General features: G+C 38.2%; 1 protein-coding gene across 1 annotated transcript in view; it reads right to left on the reverse strand.

Annotated features, from left to right (window-relative positions):
- The window catches only part of ush2a (Usher syndrome 2A (autosomal recessive, mild)), a 195,365-nt gene that overhangs the window by 35,031 nt on the left and 142,044 nt on the right, over positions 1-18,290 (reverse strand). The window contains exons 67-70 of the mRNA XM_017303876.1: positions 13,782-13,980; positions 5,291-5,398; positions 4,297-4,480; positions 1,742-1,899 (exon numbers count right to left, since the gene is read on the reverse strand). Of these exons, the coding sequence (XP_017159365.1) occupies positions 1,742-1,899; positions 4,297-4,480; positions 5,291-5,398; positions 13,782-13,980 (649 nt within the window). The remainder of the gene's footprint in view (positions 1-1,741; positions 1,900-4,296; positions 4,481-5,290; positions 5,399-13,781; positions 13,981-18,290) is intronic.

Below are 18,290 nucleotides of genomic sequence, written 5' to 3' on the forward strand. Positions count from 1 at the left end.
AGCTTGAAAAAGGAAGTACATTTTGCATGAAAAATAAAATCAAGTGCCTGATTTCCTGCTGTCACTTTTCAGCAGGAAAAACCTTCAAATGATTACAAAGTTTATTTCTACTGGCAGGCGGGTAAAGGTTTGTGTCATTTCTGCTTTGCAGTGCTAAACTAAAACCCTAAAGTTACATTTTCTGAACCCATCTCATAATCATATTGATATTAGATATTGATCAAGCTGAGTACACTTGGCTTTACAATGCAGCCTGGCCTGGGACCAGACAATTTCTCACAAACGTAGAGAGAGCACACACACACACACGCGCGCACACACACTGAGACTTTGTTAATATTCTCACTGGAGGTTTTTCCATAATTCAGGCCAACTGTATTGTGATGGGTTATTCAACATTCATGAACTCTAGATATCTCGAGAACGAACTGATTACCAGACAAATGAAAGACTTCAATTATTCACCCCCGACTCACATATGCACACAAGCGCCTTAAACCACACACACACGCACACACATACCTGTGACTTCAGCATATAGAGCTTTTTATGTGGAGTAATGCACTTCTACATAACACACACACACACACACACACACACACACCCCCGCACACACACACACACACCCCCACACACAAACACACACAGAGAGAAGGATTTATAAGATCGAATCCAAACAGCAGTGATAACATCAAAGGTTTTGGTCACAAATATGTTTAAATTCTAGTATTTTACAACAGTTCATTTTCTTTGCCAATGTCTATTTCATAAACTATTACAAATGCTAATATATAGTGCGGGATGCTAAAACACAAGTGTGAAATATTGTTGTCCATCTGAGTTACACATATATGCACAGAGAGCCACAGACATCTTGATGTAAGGATATATCTAAACTTTAGAACCTGAATGTAAATACTTTTAGCAGCCATACGTCAGGGCTTCATGAGCGCATGCAGACAAAGTGCATGCATGTACATGCACACAGGCAGACACATGGCCAGAASTGTAGACACACACACACGCACACGCATGAACAAAAGATCAAAACACTCCAGACTCTGGACTCGGGGAGTTAACCAAGCGTGAGAACCCAGCCAATATTTCCTCACCTTTAAAATCAACCCATAATGACGATAGAATAGGCCTGCCTATGGAAATATCTCACAGTGATGCACATGCACACCCCTACACACACACACACACACACACATGCACACGCACGCACACAAACGCATACATAAACATAGGCACAAATATACAGAAACAAAACACACACACACAAATGTAAGTGGAGTGTCTTTGCTAGTTGGTCCTTTTAAGCGGTTTCTGAGATGGGAAATCAGCCTAATGAGAGAGTAATAGTCAATGATAGATGGGTTAGGGCAGACAATCACTGCCCCATAAGCATGAGCCGCAGCCCCCAGTGCGCCGGCGGATCTGTTCAGGTCYGGAGAGGCCAGAAGGTGAATGGAAAACTACTCAGGTCTTTAGTTCTGCTCTGAGGAAAATGTATCTTGTTTTGTTTTTAATAGATTCCTTCATTCCCACAGAGACATAAAAATACTCCATTAAAATGTGAAAATACTAAAACGACATCCATTTTTACAATTTAGAATATTTTTGGAAATATTTAAGAGCAACAGAGYCTAACCAAAGTGTGAGAAAAAGAGAATGACTTCATGTCCATGTACCATTCAATCCCATCAGATATTGTGTTTTATAAAAGATGGCTACTGACCAGGAGGGGCCCAGGTAAGTGATATGGAGTGAGGGCCTGAAACCGTCAGGTTGTAGGGCGGTGGGATCCCAGTGGGGCAGGACGCCGGAGTCTGTGTAGCATATTTGTCACTCAAGCTTGTGCCACCTGCTGTGCTGGCCTCCAGCTCATACAGGTACCTGAAGAGAAAATTAGATAAAGAGGAGTTGGGAGAAGATGGAAGAAGATTAGAATAGAAAGAATATGACAGAACTGCAAACCTGCAAAGGAAACGTTAATCAGAAAACTCTGCAGAAAYTGCTGCACAGTGGAGCCATGTGCCTGGAAAACACATAACATTCCCCTTTAGTAATTAAAATGTCTTACAGTTGTTTTTCCTCTAAATGTGCATATAATAAGTGCTGGAGTTGGAATTAAAACAATAACAAATGAAAGGTTTTTTCTTTTTTACACAACTCTAACAAGATACAGCTCTAAGAGACCACAGCAAAATAATCGGTTCTCTGATTTTACTTTTTATACATACGAGTAAAATAAACATTGTTCTTTTATTCTATGAACTACTGACAACATGTCCCCAGAATTCCAAGCAAAAATGTAGTTTTTATTTGCAGAAAATTAGAAATGATCAAAATAAGGGAAAGGATGCAGAGCTTTCAGACCTCAAATAAAGCAAAGAAAACAAGTTTATATTCATTTAGAAACAACAATACTAATATTTTAACTCAGGAAGAATTCAGAAATCAATATTTGGTGGAAAAACCAGGAGGTTTTCAATGGGGTTCAGTGCAGTGGGCTCTTCATTTTTTTCCCAAAGCTGTATATCTGGTGAAAAATGTCTGGAAAAAATTGGTGTAGAGCTTAAATTTCTCTAATTTCACTAGAATTTCGTTATATTATTAAATAATACCTAACAATTTCYAGAGAACATTTAATCACACATGTCTTCGTGGATGCCAAAACAGAAACTCCAGTTTTATTTCCTCTTCACTCTTTGTCTCTGAGGTTCACCTCTCTCTCTCTCTCATGTGTCTCGGAGCGTCTCTCGATCCCCTCGCTGCCTCTCCGGCTCATGACATCATAAGATAGATTTCCCTTTTAAGAGCATGTGGCTGCTTGGTGCCGAGTCCTACATTAACTGTCTAAGTGGGCCACCATTTAACATTAAAAGCCTTTAATTTGCTATAAACTCCGGCACACATGCATTAATAGGCGGTGATGTTGGGTTATTGTTCATGTGCCGAGCTTTTTAAACAGGAGGCCATTAGCGCCTCGGCACTGGCTTAGAACGCACTCACGAAAACATATTAAAACTACTCATATGTTACTTTTACACACAAGCGCAGACACACAGAAAAACATAACAAACACACATCAGTGGGACACATCAACCAAGGCGAGGAAAGAGAGAGAGGGATTGTGGGAGGGAGGGGGTGAAGAAGAGATCGAGTGTGATGGAGAGGAAGAATTTTATCATGGCATACGGTTTCAGTGGGAGAATGAAGTTCAACACTTCATCATTGGAAGATATTTACCTAAATGTAAACACCGCCTTGGGATATCAAAAGTAAAATTGTGTGTGTGCGAGAGTGCATATTAGGTAATCAGAGAGTGGAGCATTTGCATCTGTTTGGATGGAAATCCAAGAATGTGTGAATGTGTGTGTGTGTCCTGCGGGGCCAGCCAGAGGGAATAGGTTAATTCTCTCGTCATCTTAGACACTTCCTGGGCTGCCCAAGCAAAGTGACAGCTAATCAACATTGTCATAAATAATCAATGGCCACTTTGAGCTGTCCCACGCGCGCACACAAAGAAGTGCCACACTGCACACTTGCACGCGCACACACGAGTCAGCTCGGATAATGGGGCCGGTGCTCCCTGTGTAATTCTTGGCACAGGGCTAAATTGGGAAAAGAAGGGAAAGAGGAAGAGAATGAGGTAAGAGGGAAATGATAGCAGGGAAGGGATGGATAGAGGCCGAGGGGTGGGGGACGGGGAGAACGGGAGGCAAGACAAGTGATGAGAAGCGAAGGGTCCGGACAGGAATGCCTTCTGGCTGACTATCTGGAATTAGGGAAAATTAAACGTCACACACACATACAGTCCTGTCGCCTTGCTTCCTTCCTTTTCTCTCACACTAAAACATGGGAGAGATGGGAGTGGAGCGGGATGTTATCCTAACTTTTCAATTTTGGAGAAAAGGTACCGTTTCACGCCTCTATAATGAATGCAGAGAATCGATTTTGTAATAAAAAAAGAGAAACAGATTAATAAAGATTAAATAAAAATAAACAGATAAATAAAATCTACGCTCTGCTGCCGTCTGCAAGCAAAACCAAATCTGATTCATGATTTTAATTCGCGGGCGGGATAATGTTTGCATCTGTCATTGGTATGTCAAATATTTGCTCATTAAATGATGCAAACAGAGCGAAGCCCCGAGAGAGGCGTGGTCAGAGCGACGGCAAAGATTTTAAAACGACGGCGACCTCGACATGAACATATGCACAAGTTAAGATACAGATACTAAAAGTCATCGCCGCTCCACAAACTCGTCATCCGTGTCTGTGCTCAACCTGTGTTTTGGCAGGAGTCCAGTGTCGATATATTTCTGGTCCTGGTGGTCTCCGGTGAAAACAGTGCGACCGTCTCTGATCAGCCGGTACCGGAAGACGTGTCCGTTAGGCTGAGACGGCGGATCCCAGTACAGCTCCACCGCAGATGTGTTTATTATCAGGTGTCTGGGGCTTGACCACACACCTGGAGGAAGGCAGAAATTAAGAGGAGAGGGAGGATGAGTCTAGTTAATGGCGTCTATCCTTTTTTAGAAATGAAATCTTTATTTTAATATTAAAATTAATATTTCAAAACAAATTTACATATGAAAGGCCTAATAAAAACAGAGACACTTTTACAATAAATGTAAAATCTTCAGAAAAAAAGATGTTAAGAACAGAGAAAAAAGAGGACAATACGCCAGAAGAAAGCAAACATTTAAACATAAAAAATATCTGATTTTAAAAGTAAAATAATATTCCAAATATTTATAAAGCTTGAGATCTAAACTCTTTATAAAAACAAAGAAAACATTTAAGTCACACAGAACATGCATGTGAACTTAATTTTAGAAAGTGGAGAGAAAATGAAAAGTTTAAAATACAAGAACGAGTTACAGACGATACATAAATGAATATGGAAAGGCAAAGACCATAAAAATCTAAAATGATTAAAGTAAAGAAAATAGGAGGACAAATGTGGAAAGAGATACATGTACTCATAAAAAATTGAGAGATTGCCATTTACATTAAGCAGGAAACAGGGAGAAATGAAGGGAAATGCAATGAAAAAAATGTACTGGAAAATTTAAAAAATGCATAAATTTTTACAACATTAAAATAATAATAATAATGATGATCAAGAAAAAAGATGCCTTTTACAAATTTTCTATTCACATCAAACCACGGCATATTACTATAAAAAGATTCTAAAATTTCTGCAAAGCGTCAAAGGTGTGTGTCCAGTGCGTGTGTGTGTGTGCGTGCGTGTGTGTGTGTGTGTGTGTGTGCATACCACTGGGCGAGGCTTGCAGGGTGCGTCCTGTGGACGGTTCGCTGGCTGCACATCCCACAGTCGTACAGGCCACCAGCACAAAGCTGTAGTCTGTGTACGGCTGCAAACCTGTAGCACATGGTCAAAACTAATTAAATCAAAATGAGTAACCCCTCATGGGTACATAAGCACACAAACCTGATCTGAAACATATTTATACAACCCCATTTGTCTGCAATCCTGTTCAGAGATACAAGGATATATATGTATATATATACGAAGAAAAAAAAGGGCGAAAGGAGAAAAAAAATAGAAAAAAGCAGGTTTGTCCTGTCTTTCTCTCTTCCTCAGCTCTTTCCACTCTCTCAACGGATGGATCCATATCTGTCGGTGTTAAATTATGCATGCCATAACTCAATAATGAAACAACGTAAAGATGGGCAGCCATGGAACTGACATGGGATAGGACTGGTCTAACGCTGTAATGTCATCAGCTTTTGATCTATGATAATTATGATACCTCTGTATGCATTTAGGCTACATTGTCCAGACATGATTTATTTATAGGCACCAGCTATACGGACTAAAAAAAAAAAAAAAAGCCACAGAGCGTCTCAAAGGTACTTTAAGTGCAACCACATAAAATCAGTTTTTAAAAAAAATGTATTTTAATACTAGAAGTTGCTAAAAATTCAACACAGCAAAAGATCTATTCGTACCGGAAACAACTTTTTTATGCAGATGTATATTTTATGCCTGGCTTTTGATGTTCGGCGGACCTGGGGGGAGGAATGCAAATTCTCAGCGCTGCCACGAGGGTCGACTGGGTATTTTATGGTCATTCACTTAACTGACAACATACAACAGCTTGCAAATCAAATTCAAAGGAGGAATGAAAGAACTCAATTGACATTTCAAAGGGATGACTGCATAATATAGTGTGTTGAATTCTTTATTTCTGCTTTATTCCCTACAATATAGGCACTGAGAAAATGTTTCACACTAATAACGACTCACATCCAAATAAATCTTTGTAGAGATGTAGTGAGTGAATTATGATCTTTGAACGTCACCATACATCTCTTCATTTATTACGTTTTTATTTTGAATACTCAAAAATTTTGATGTACAATTTTTGTAACAGTAAAAGGAAACTTTCTTAAATGATCATTAAGTTAAAGCTTTAAAACTACGATCACCTGCAATCACAGTTATTGTGAATGTGTGCAATTGCCTCCAGGTATTAATACTTAGAGGAAAAGTTTGACTCAGCTGTTTGATGGAAAATCCCTCCTGTCGACGACATGCCGAGAAAAAAGCGTGCAACAACCAGTACACACACACACGCACACACACCAAGTCCAACCCACAGCAAAAGCTTCACCGAGTCTTCCTCACGTCTCCTTCTGCTGCTCAGCCTGCTTAACGCTTAGCCCGACCTCTGATCAGCCTACGTGTGTGTGTGTGTGTGTATGTGTGTGTGTGCGTGTGCGCGCGCGCGCGCGCGAGTGTGTGTGTCTGTATGCATGTGCAAATGTGCCAACAACGCTGCTCTGAGTTTGGATTAATAAAGGAAATCTGCCAGCCATACGAAAACACTAAGGTTGTGGCATAAGGCTGTGTTACACTGCTTAACTGTCAAACTAAGTGTGTGCATTAGTGTGTGCATGTRTGTGTGCTCTACCATAGTAAATGTATCTACACAGCAAGTAATGTCATTTGTTCCAACACTGAATGAGGCAGCAAGCCGTCACTAGACGTTCGTGCACCATAAGTCTCAACGTAGCGGTCACAATGAATCCAAACATTTAACAGACACAAATCGTAACCTTCAAACTGGAATGAAAAAACAGAGGTAAAGATTTATGGCTTGTCAAAWWTATAAAATCAAATAGAAATTTCAAGCATAAAAGTGAGTTATAAATTAAAGTTTACACTTGTGTCAACATTTGGAAATGGTTTTTTTAAAAAAAAGAATTTGTCTCTGAATCAAAAGGAAGAACAACGATGTCATTACATTAGTTTAAAAAAWTTTTTTTTAAAAATTGCTAAAGGAAGTAGAAATATTTCTCTTGGTTCAATAGTTGAGGGTGTCCAGATGCAAACACACAACTTTCAAGATCCTTTCRRCGTTCCCAATTACCTTAAACATTCAACCTAAAGAGGGCAGTGTTGCTCTGCAGGAGAAATGAGAAATGACACAGTGTGCGTGTGTGGGTGTGTGTGTGTGCGTGTGTGTGTGTGTGTGTGTGTGTGTGTGTGCGCAGAAACAGAACGAGTATTTGCATCTGTAAGCTTACAGGCTTGATTATGAAAAGAGAAAAAGCTTTGCTCATTTTAATGGTCCATCAGTAGAAAGTAAAAATAAAAAGRTGTGAGAAATTTCAGTGGCATGAAGTGAGACAAGGTTGCCACCGTCATTGTGAGAACKGGACACAGCAGAGACCTGAGAGYGATGGTGTTAAGCGTAGCGCCACCGAGACAGAGGCAGTCTGGCAGAGGGAAGGGGAAAAAAGTTCTTCCGTCTAAGTGAAATGTCAGAGAGGAGCAGGAGAACAAACGAGTGGCAGGACGGGGAATGGCTGTTCCAGATTTGCTTAAATTAATCCACGTTGGAGTTTGGCTGATCTAAAATGGCATTTTATTGACAGGTTGCCATTTCCTGTTTGTATTAGAGTATAACAGAGAGTGATAGGCAAATGTCACCACATCATACCAGCTACTTGATACAGTGAAAGAAAAGAGACTCAAAAGAGACAGGAGGAKGAGAACGTGAAGAAGTGAAATAAAAAAAACAAAAACACGAGTTAAAAAAAAAGAAGTAAAATCTATTTACTGAAAAGCATGAAGAACAAAGGGAAGAAATAAAACAGAGAGAGAAGGAGAAGAGAGCTTTGATAACACCTCTCCTGAATAATTAAGAGTTTGACTTCCCGTCGTGGTTTCCTGATGCAGGGACTGTCTGAGCTGCAACGATGAGCTCAGGTTCAAACTCACAGAAATCTAAAGAAAACAAAGCTGCAACCTGGAGCTGCAACTAGAGTAAAGCACACACTGAAACTGTTTGCACAACATTTACGCACACACTCACACACACACACACACACGCATACACACACACAGACTCGCATACAGATCCAGACAGAAGTTTACATAAACTATAAACATACATTTATATTGGGATTTTTTAAATATTTCATTTAAACTATTTGTTCAGATTGACTTGTGTTACAACCTGAATGTATAAAAAACTGGATGATGAGATTTGGATTTAAAGCTGATTCTCTCTAAGGGCCTAAATTTTACACACAGYCTCTAATACAAACATCTGAAGTGTCTCAATGTATCTGCATCTGCAGAATGCTGTGAGAAAGTMTTTGCCCACTTACAGATTTCCTTTGTCACATCTGAATGTTTTAGTTTAAGAAGAAAATAAAACCTGGCAAGGAAAACTCCGGTAAACACAGAACGGCTCCAAGTGAAAACTTAATGCCCCTCCCTAAATCTGCCTATAACGACCATCAGTTGTTTTTGATCACTAGCAACGACACTTTTACACCAATGTGACGGAAACGACAGCCAAACCTCTGAGGAGAACSATTTTAATTCATTTGACTGTTCTGGAGCATAAWCATCATGCCACAGCAGATCAACTGGATTTTAATCCAGACKGCTCCAAAAACTTCAGTTTGKTTTGTTTAGTTATTCATAGGTGGACTTGTTGTTGTGCTTTGGATCCATGACCAGCTACACAATCCAAGAGCTCTTGAGCTCAAGGCCACAAAGCGATGATCAAACATTTCCTATTAGGATTTCCTGGTTGAGAGCAGAATTCATGACTCCATCAGTTACGGTGAATCGTACAGATTCTGAAAGCGGTGTAAAGCTTGTAAAACTGAAAAACATGAACGACTCTTTAATTATCAGGAAAGTTGATTATTTTCTGCCAACAGCTGGATGACAAAGTAAATCAGAACATCCTAAATGTTTTATTCTGGCCGCTTAAGGCTGCGCTCTCCATGGTGCTGAAAATGCCTGATTGAAAAGAACTTAACCTAATAAACCATCTTTAGTTTGTTTTGCAAGAGAACAAACCATACTTTAAATGGGGTAATATTACAAATATATCAATTATTTAATTCTWAGAAAGTTTCTTTGCATTAAAGTTCTAGATCATACGCTTTTTTTTTTTTTATTTCTCAAACCCAATGCAATAAAAAAACTGTTTGTATGTCTTGATTGTTCTGCTCTGAACGACCTCTAGGTTCATACCAAAGGACCTGGCAATGAATCAGAACAGTTGGGAAGCTAAAGTTCAGGATTCCTTAGAGAACATCATTTTAGGCATTAAAAGTCCCGCTGTCCTTTTTGACAACTTTCCAAATGAGAGGCAGGATCAAATCTGGCAATTCTATTTTTTTCCCCTCTTTCTTTTCTCTTGTCTAGATGCCTCAATCTTTAACCTGAACAAGTGAAAGTCTGGGGCGACGGTGGAGTTGCATTAATAAATAAAAGAACATACTCAATTCCCTGCTGTTCTGAATTAATAACGAGCCTGCAAAAGACCAATTAAACACATGATTAATGCCATAATCTATATAATTGCAGGCRATATTTCATTGGGAGCTAATGATAGCAATACTTAATATTGATTCACATGGGGTGTTGCTATACAGTAGTGCTTAATTCTCTCTATGAAGTGTCACTTTTTAAAACTGTTAAAAAAAMGCCATTAGAGTCYGTTTCCTAAGGCAATGAGAGGATAAACAGGAAATGCTGSACACAAATTGCTTTTGGGTAYTTTTAGGCAATTATCTGTTTTTAGACAARTACTGCAAATCAGACTCATTCTGTCACACTATTTCTAATAATTTTGTAAGACAGGAGAGTTTATTGGAGGAATGATATTTACAGGAAGGACAAAAATGAACTTAAAACAGATGTTGAAAGATAAGCCTCCACATGACACAAATGTTGCAGAAATATTCAAACACTTTGCATCTTTTGTCTGACAGACATTTACCTGATTCAATAAATTTTAACAACATGTAAATGAGAAATGTGACATTTTTTTCCTGCTAATGTTAATTTGTCTGCTTTCTGTGGTTTGAACGAGTGTGTGGATGAGAGCTTTTTGAGCATCTGTCTCTGACAGAGAACCACTGGAGAGACGCAGAGGAAGATGAATAATGGCATATTAAACATTAAGGATGAGGGAATAGCACAGCAATTATTTCTGTTCATATTTCATTGAAAACACTTAGATTCATTCATCAATCTTTTTATCTGTCTTCGTTCTTCCTCTGCTTCCCCTTTGCTCACTGTTGAATTGTGCCCTTTACTTCACTTTTTGCTCTCAAGTTTGTCTTCTTTCCTCCTTTTTCTTATTTTTTTTACTTTGGTTCCATGAAATCAATGTAAAAATGTAAGTATTCTTGATCAGTAGTTCCTCAGACTTTAAAACATTTTGAAGATTTGGGTTTTGGTTGTGCTTTTAGGAATTTTTGTAACCGAACTCGACATAAAATTGTACACTGTGTACTCTTTAAAAAAATGGGACATGTTCAAAAAGGTCCAATAGAGATAAATATTCAATCTACAACTGCTGAACAGTTCCTGAAATGTATTTCTCATCGTCACATAAAAATGTCCTCAGCAGAATTTTAAATCTAGCCAAAATATTTTATTCCATGAAGGTCATGAATCTAAAAAAAGTTCATGTTACTCGTTGTGCCACAAGTTTGCTAAAGTTCCTCTCATATGTCAACATTTTTAAAACACATTAATAATGATTTTAAATCACGTTGAACATAAATGTGTCTTTTTTGGAATGATATGTTTGCAACTTTAAATGTAAAGTTGCATAACATGGTGCTTAAATGGATTGTTGGATTTTTTTTGTCTTTCTAAACCTAAATACTAMTAATAATAAATGAATAAAACAGCATATATTTAATTGTGATGTAATTTTTATGTTACCCCAATCTGACCTCTGATTGGTAGCTCACCCTCTGATGAGGCCAAATACTCCAGACGTTCAGGATCCTGGTAAAACAAGTCACTTTTTTTTTGTAAAAAAGAATCTTGGAAACAATCAGAAAGCCTTACCAGCTGAGTCAGAACTACATTAATACACGTTTTTGTTTCCTTTATGAGTTAAACCAGRTTTGGGTGAAGTTTTGTGAAGGATCACATCTTCCTCTCTCTCCTCTGGGTGTGTGTTCAGTGACTTTTTGTAAGCATGAAACCCAGTTCTGAATCCAGCGTGAGGAGTCGGCAGACATCCGAAGCCCAGTGCAAGCAGAGACCAGGACTGCTGGCCTGTCTCAGTTACGAGAGGCAAACAAAACCAAAGTGAGATCAGAGAATCGACTGTCCCTGCAGCCAGACAGAGATGGGAAAAAACATCTGAGCAGAAACACAATTCGTTTCATTAAAAGTAAACAACACGTCTGATCCAGGGAGGCACGCTCTTCTGTTCTGTTACAATATCATTAAACCTAGTTTGTAGTCTGCAGCCCTCCCACAGATCAACATAAATTAGATCAAAAGTGGGCCATAAAGTTTGTTATAGTATAATGCTTAATACTCTTGACACTGACCTCAGTTGKGCTTTGGAGAGGAGAAACTGTGTTGCATCTTTTCTTTTTAGATTTGTTTGTGAGTTTCTTTACCTGAATTCAATAATTAAAGCAGATGTTATGTTGCTTCATGATGCATTTGATTATTTAATTATTAGTTCCAAATGGTTTTTCTCTAATAACTAAGTGCTTCTCTTAATTCAGCTTCAATTCAGCTTATTTATACAGCACCAATTCATAACAGATGATGTTTCAATGACTAATTCAATTGCATCATTTTCATAACTACCAAACCCAAATCGACAGCTTGGCAACAGTAGACTATCGCTTTTATTGTGTTGTTGACTTTGCARCAATCCCTTAAACTGAGAATGCATGCAGCGACAGTGGAAAGAAAAACTCCCCTTTAACAGGAAGAAACGTGGCTCATTGTGCTACGACCAACTGGGTGTTTGAGAAGACGGATAAAAAGAAACATGGGTCTGTGAGCACTTCCTAATAGAAAGTAAAACGGTAATGCCAGGCAGCAGCTTCATTCAGGAGACAAACACACGAAGCAGATGAGCTCTGAGTCAGTTCTCAAGTCTTTAGGATGAAAGAAAGTAAATAATGTACCATTATTAGGAGTAAGAAGCTCAACCAATATGTCTACAAGAGGCATTACCAACTCTATTGTTTGTAGRACATTAGTGTTGATTTACATTAACCMTAACCCTAAATTATGAGACTGTTTTCTAAAAATAACTTAAGTTTGCTACAAACTGAAAGATCCTACATGAACTGGTTCTTTGCTAAAATGTTTTCTATAAATATATTGGTTCATCCCTTTTTTTAAAGAGCTTAGGATCTGTTTGTATCTGAATGATTCCAAATAAGAATCTGATCGTAAAAAGTCTTTCCATATCAAAAATGGACAAAGCACTGATGTCTTTACTTGAGCACAGCTAACTTAGTACATTTAAGTACATAAAAATAATAAACTATTCTTAAAGGAAGTGTACACTATGAAATGGAGCTGCAAAGCAGACAAGTAGAAAGAGAAGAAGACATAAGAAGGGAAGAAAGACAGCCCAGAAGTGTTTCTGGCTTCATTTCATGGCTTTCCAGTGTCTCACTGGGGTATACGAACATTTCACACGCACGCACGCACGCACGCACGCACGCACGCACGCACGCACGCACGCACGCACGTTGGTTGCTTACGCTGGTGCTTGGTACAGTATTACAGCAGCACATTACCATCTCTATTTGGCATTGTTTGCTTTGCCTCATGCCTACACATACAGACACATGCTCACAACCCCTGACCATACAAGCCAACCACAGACACCATGGGAATAGTCAGTTGGCTACTGGCAGAGCTGATACCTGGTCTGAATCCAAGATGGAGCAGCACAAAAAGCTGTGAGGCGGATAAAGGCCTCTGAATTAAAAAAAAAAAAAAAAAAAAATCACCTTTTGAAAGTTAAAATAAAAAAGGGGAGGAAAACCAAATCAGATTAGGAGCTCCGAACATTTTCGATTGAGTCTCTTCTGAATAAGATGACCCCGAGAGCAGCAGGATTTATTGACTTTAAATTGTGAAATCACAGTTACACTGACTTCCACAGACTTCCAGTCTTTTGAAGATTACACATTGTGTATAGAACCTCGCAAACAATATTAAATTAAACAGGAAAAGAAGGAAGAATGAGCAGATCAGGGGAAGAGCAGCAGAACAAGTGTGACAATGTGAATGAAAAGAAAGAAATCTAAAGGAAATAGTGCAGAGACGACAAACAAAACAACAAAAATAAGCAAAAACAAATAACACTAAAGGAATACTAAGGACAGAGAAGGAAGAAATAAAGGTGGAGAAAAGAGTAAACTAGGAAAAAGTTATGGAAAAAAGTTGAAAAAAGACAGCGCCAACGGTGTGATTCATGTCTTACCTGTTACAGTATAATTTCTAAGTCCACCAGTGTGTGTGAATATGGTTCCGACACCTGTCTGGTTCAGGTGGTACCTCTGGATGACTCCCTTTGGACGGGAAGGAACAGACCAGCTCACATGGAGAGAGGAGGAGCTGATCGCTTTCACCGCTGGAGGCTTTACGTCCTCTGGAACGCCCTGAGCCGTYACGGCCACCACCTACCGACCAAAACACAMCAAAAGAAACAAATAGTGACAAAAAGACTCGATGGTAAGTTAAAAAAAAAAACAACAGTCCTAAACAAGAAGAAAAGCACATTAAAACACTGCATAGAAAATGGATCTTGATTAAACAACAGAGCAAGAGATTCCTGACAAAGCATGGAGTCACAGCTTTTAGAGAAAAACTTTATTTTGGGTAAAAAACTGGATTTTAGGGCCAAGCAAAATACAGTGATTCGTCAGCCAGAGTCCATCATTTACCTGTAGAAATAAAGAGAAAACCTTCAAGAGAAAGAGCGTGTTTATTTCATATTTCCCTATAAAAACAAGAATTTGAACCCACTTTGCTCCATATAAATATGTTCATAAGAAATTATTTAAGTGCCACAAAATCTTCTTTTGACTGATGGAATAAGAAAATGCGTGCTGTTGTTGCAGCATAGATGATGCACTACAGCAAACAATGAAATCAGATGTTTAAACAAAAAGAGAAACTTTTCATGAGGAAAAGCTTCATCGCAGTGCGCTGCAGGAAATGTGATATTTTTCATCCCTATAAACAGTAACCTTTTTGATAAAATAAGAGCATAAAAAAGTACTCAAATTAAAAGCTTGGCAATAGCTTTATAAAATGAAAGAGATGATTAAATATATGTTTGTATACTAAATAAACACACAGCTATTTATTATTTCTGCAACTACATAAAAGAAATAAAAAGGAGAATCAATAAGTGACTTCGGCTTTTGTTTGCAAAGTGCAGCTGCTCAGTGTCATGACGAGAGTGACCGTCCTATTGTCGATTCCTAGTGTTGTGTCTGCAGGACTCGGTGACTGGTGGTAAATGCGGAGATCTCAGAATCACAGGGCAATCTGCTGCTGAAGGCAACAGGGATATCCTGCCTTAATAGACTGTCACTAGCACTTCCACCAGCTGTCCCACACAATGCTATGCAATTAGGTCGCTGCTACAACAACTAAGGAGACATACAAGCGCGCACACGCAGATAAACACACACAGGTATGTGTGAGTATATGCATTCAAGTACAGAGACGGCGACGAGGAGGAAACAGCAAAGGTGGAAGAGCAGACAGAGGTAAGGAAGACAGAGGGAGGGATGGGATCATTCAGGAACGTCTCAGTGTGCYAAAAGTTTAAATGTCAGTYGGTTCAAAAGCAACAGAAATGCAGAAATAAAGCTCATTCACCTTTGCAGTGATTAGAAGAACATCATTCTTAACAAAACTAGGGAATACTGACAGGCATGCGTCTGAAAGTAACTAAGTCGAATCAGATTTTATCCCTTCAATCCCACTTTTAAATCTTAATCCTGACATTCGTTTGGCAACGTTACTGCAATGTCTAAAGTACTYAAATGCAWTATGTTGATGTCAAAGTTCATTCGTTGAAGCAAGCATAAAAAGTTTTATTTTTCATATTTTTAAAAAATGGGAACAAATGTAATGTTTTGATGTATAGCAACATATTTTATTTCATGTTATCATCGATTCTCTTTCAAAAATCATAGAAATTGAGTCAAGAGTGCAGTTCATCCTTTAAAGATTGATTGTATGAACAAAAATAAAATCTCAATTTGGTATTCTTGTTGTCTACTWTCCTAATCAGCCCAAAATACCACTGTGTGTTGACACCTACAGGCCTTAAAAACGGCTTCTGACGCCTTWAGCTTGGACATTTTCATCTCCTAAATCTCTATGTATGAATCTGTGACACTCAATGACATGTAAAGTTTCTAGAAGCTCATCCTATTTTAAAGTGACACACTATCAAAGTTTAGTTTCAATCATGTTTAGTTTCAATCATGTATTTKTTGAAGTATGGATTTTCATTAGYGGTATTTTTAACCATTTGCCTTYGACTATTATTAACCCGAACATCATCTATTGTAGTCTGTATTCCAACTGTTTATCACTTTCCTTTATTCTGTCACTGAAATTTAATGTTTCTTACTTGTTTTTTGTTTTCACTTTTCTCCTGCCTTGATCCTGCAAAGTGAAATACAATTAAACTCACTTTGCCTGAATGGGTCTTAAAGTTGTACTCCACTTGAACTGAGTTACTGAAACAAGAATTACATAGTCTAAAGTTCAGATAMTTGTTTGATCTCAACTAATCGAGACAGTCAGATTACACTTCTTAAAAGGTGCATGTAATTTAAAATGYCAAATGTYTGTGCARAGAAAGATACGAACACTCAAACACAGAGAGACTGTGAGACGGAGACAAGACGGACTAAATGGCAGCTGCGAAAGCAAAGCAGCTGCTTAGATAGTGTGATGGTGTTGAAGATGAAAGGGGTTAAGAAAGTAAGGAGATAAGTGTAAAGAGAAACTGGGAACTGTGACTCTTAGATCAGGCGAACGACAGGAGACAAATGGCAGAGAGAACAGGGCAAAAGGATTGTGAGACGCAGAAGGACCAATCGCTCTTCCTCGCGCTCTAAGTGACCAACCGTATTAGATCAGCACCTTCTGTTGTCACAGTAGGTGTGYGCTTGTGAGTGTCTGTGTTTGTTCACAGGCAGCAGGTGTGAGTGCGTGCGTGTGTTTTTTGTGTATGAGGGAGCTGATGCCAGGTAATTGCGGTGGTGTATTAGGTTAGTTCAAGTTATCCCATAATTGGGACTGTTTGGCCAATTTTCACCGTTGTACAAACTAATCCGACTCACTTCTCTTCCGTCCACTGCAGGGAGAGTGTGTGAGCTTGTTTGTGAGCCAGATGGAGGGGAAAAATGGATTGCAGAGAGTTTGGGGTATTGGAGTACATGAATGCACACACGGTTAAGGTTTTCCACCAGAACAAAAGTCTCAAGAAACTTAGTATGTGGGAAAATATTTCAAGGAAGTTTAAGATTTCCTTTCCGCAAATGTTTAGTTGTACTCCATCAACCATCCCATCATAACTTATAAATAAGTCACCTTGGATATATTAGTTGGACCTTTCTGTATAAAAAACTAAATCTACCTAAGCATCTTTTAGTAGCAAGTCAGAAAAGTAGTGGGATATGATTTATTTATATAGTGCCAATTCACAACAAATGTTTTCAAGTTTAGTTTTTTATTCAAATTAGTAAAAGGTTTTCCATCAAGTCACTGACTTGCATCAATCACYTTTTCTAATCAAGCATAGCGACAGTAGACAAATTAGAATAAGCTAATTCTATTTCAGAGATTAYATTACACTGAATTTTATGTATTTGAAATATTAAAGGAACATGTTCAAAAGTATGAGAGACATAATATTAAATAAATACCATCAGAAGTTCTGATAAGCAGTTTATAGCTGCAACTTTAGCTACGGTGTTTATGTGTGGGAGCATTTTATTGTTTTCCCAACTGGGAAGAGGGAAATATAGCCTAAAAGAACAAAGAGGGAACACAGGAGTCTGAATGCTGGGTTCCTGACACATCCAACTCYGTTACTGAGTCKTCTTTTTCTGACGTGAACATGTAGAAAAAGGCAAAAAGAATAGCACAGCAAAATCTGTGATTTATAGGAATTCATCCACRGCACTTTTGAGTCATTACTTAAAACTTGTACACTGTATTTGCTGAGGCAATTCTAAGAATGATCTGCAAACGCTCAGAAACTTTAATTATTCTGTTTGTCTTCATCTGGAAGCATATAAAGAGTCRTGTTCTTATAAGGAACAAAATAAAAAAAACATCAGAAATTGTCTTTAAAACCCTTATTTTTCTTAAAGGTAAGGTAATTTTATTTATATTGCACATTTTCAGCAACAAGGCAATTCAAAGTGCTTTACATAAATTTAAAGCAKACATTGTTAGAATATATTCTCAATAAAAGAACGCAGTTAATGAAATCTAAGAGTTTATGTCTGATCCTTCARTCATGTGATCCTCAGTAATACATAATGCCTTTTCTCTCTCCAGCATTAGAAATTACACCCAGAAAAGAAGATGAAGATGGTTTACAAAGAYTGTATATGTTAAATCATCTTAAGCACAAGGTTTGTTATGTTCTATTAATTTTGATAGAGAACTGAACCGTCATTGTTTTGCCTCCTCACTGCTTAATGTGTCAATTGTTTGGTAATTTTCCTTTCAATTCTTTGGTTACACATTTGGTACATTCAACCTTAATTTTTTTTACAGAATTGTGAAAGACACTACACAGTGCTTAGCAGCGATAAGCCGATGAAATTAATTGTTGCVGTGATATCAGCTCAGCTACAGCGAGAGAGATAGCAAGGGAGAATACTTTCTGGATGTATTATGTCCACTATCACAAACATCRGCAAGACTCAGCAAATCCAGAGTCCTGCAT

This window comes from Poecilia reticulata, linkage group LG3, assembly GCF_000633615.1.
Source record: "Poecilia reticulata strain Guanapo linkage group LG3, Guppy_female_1.0+MT, whole genome shotgun sequence".
Lineage (NCBI taxonomy): Eukaryota > Metazoa > Chordata > Actinopteri > Cyprinodontiformes > Poeciliidae > Poecilia > Poecilia reticulata.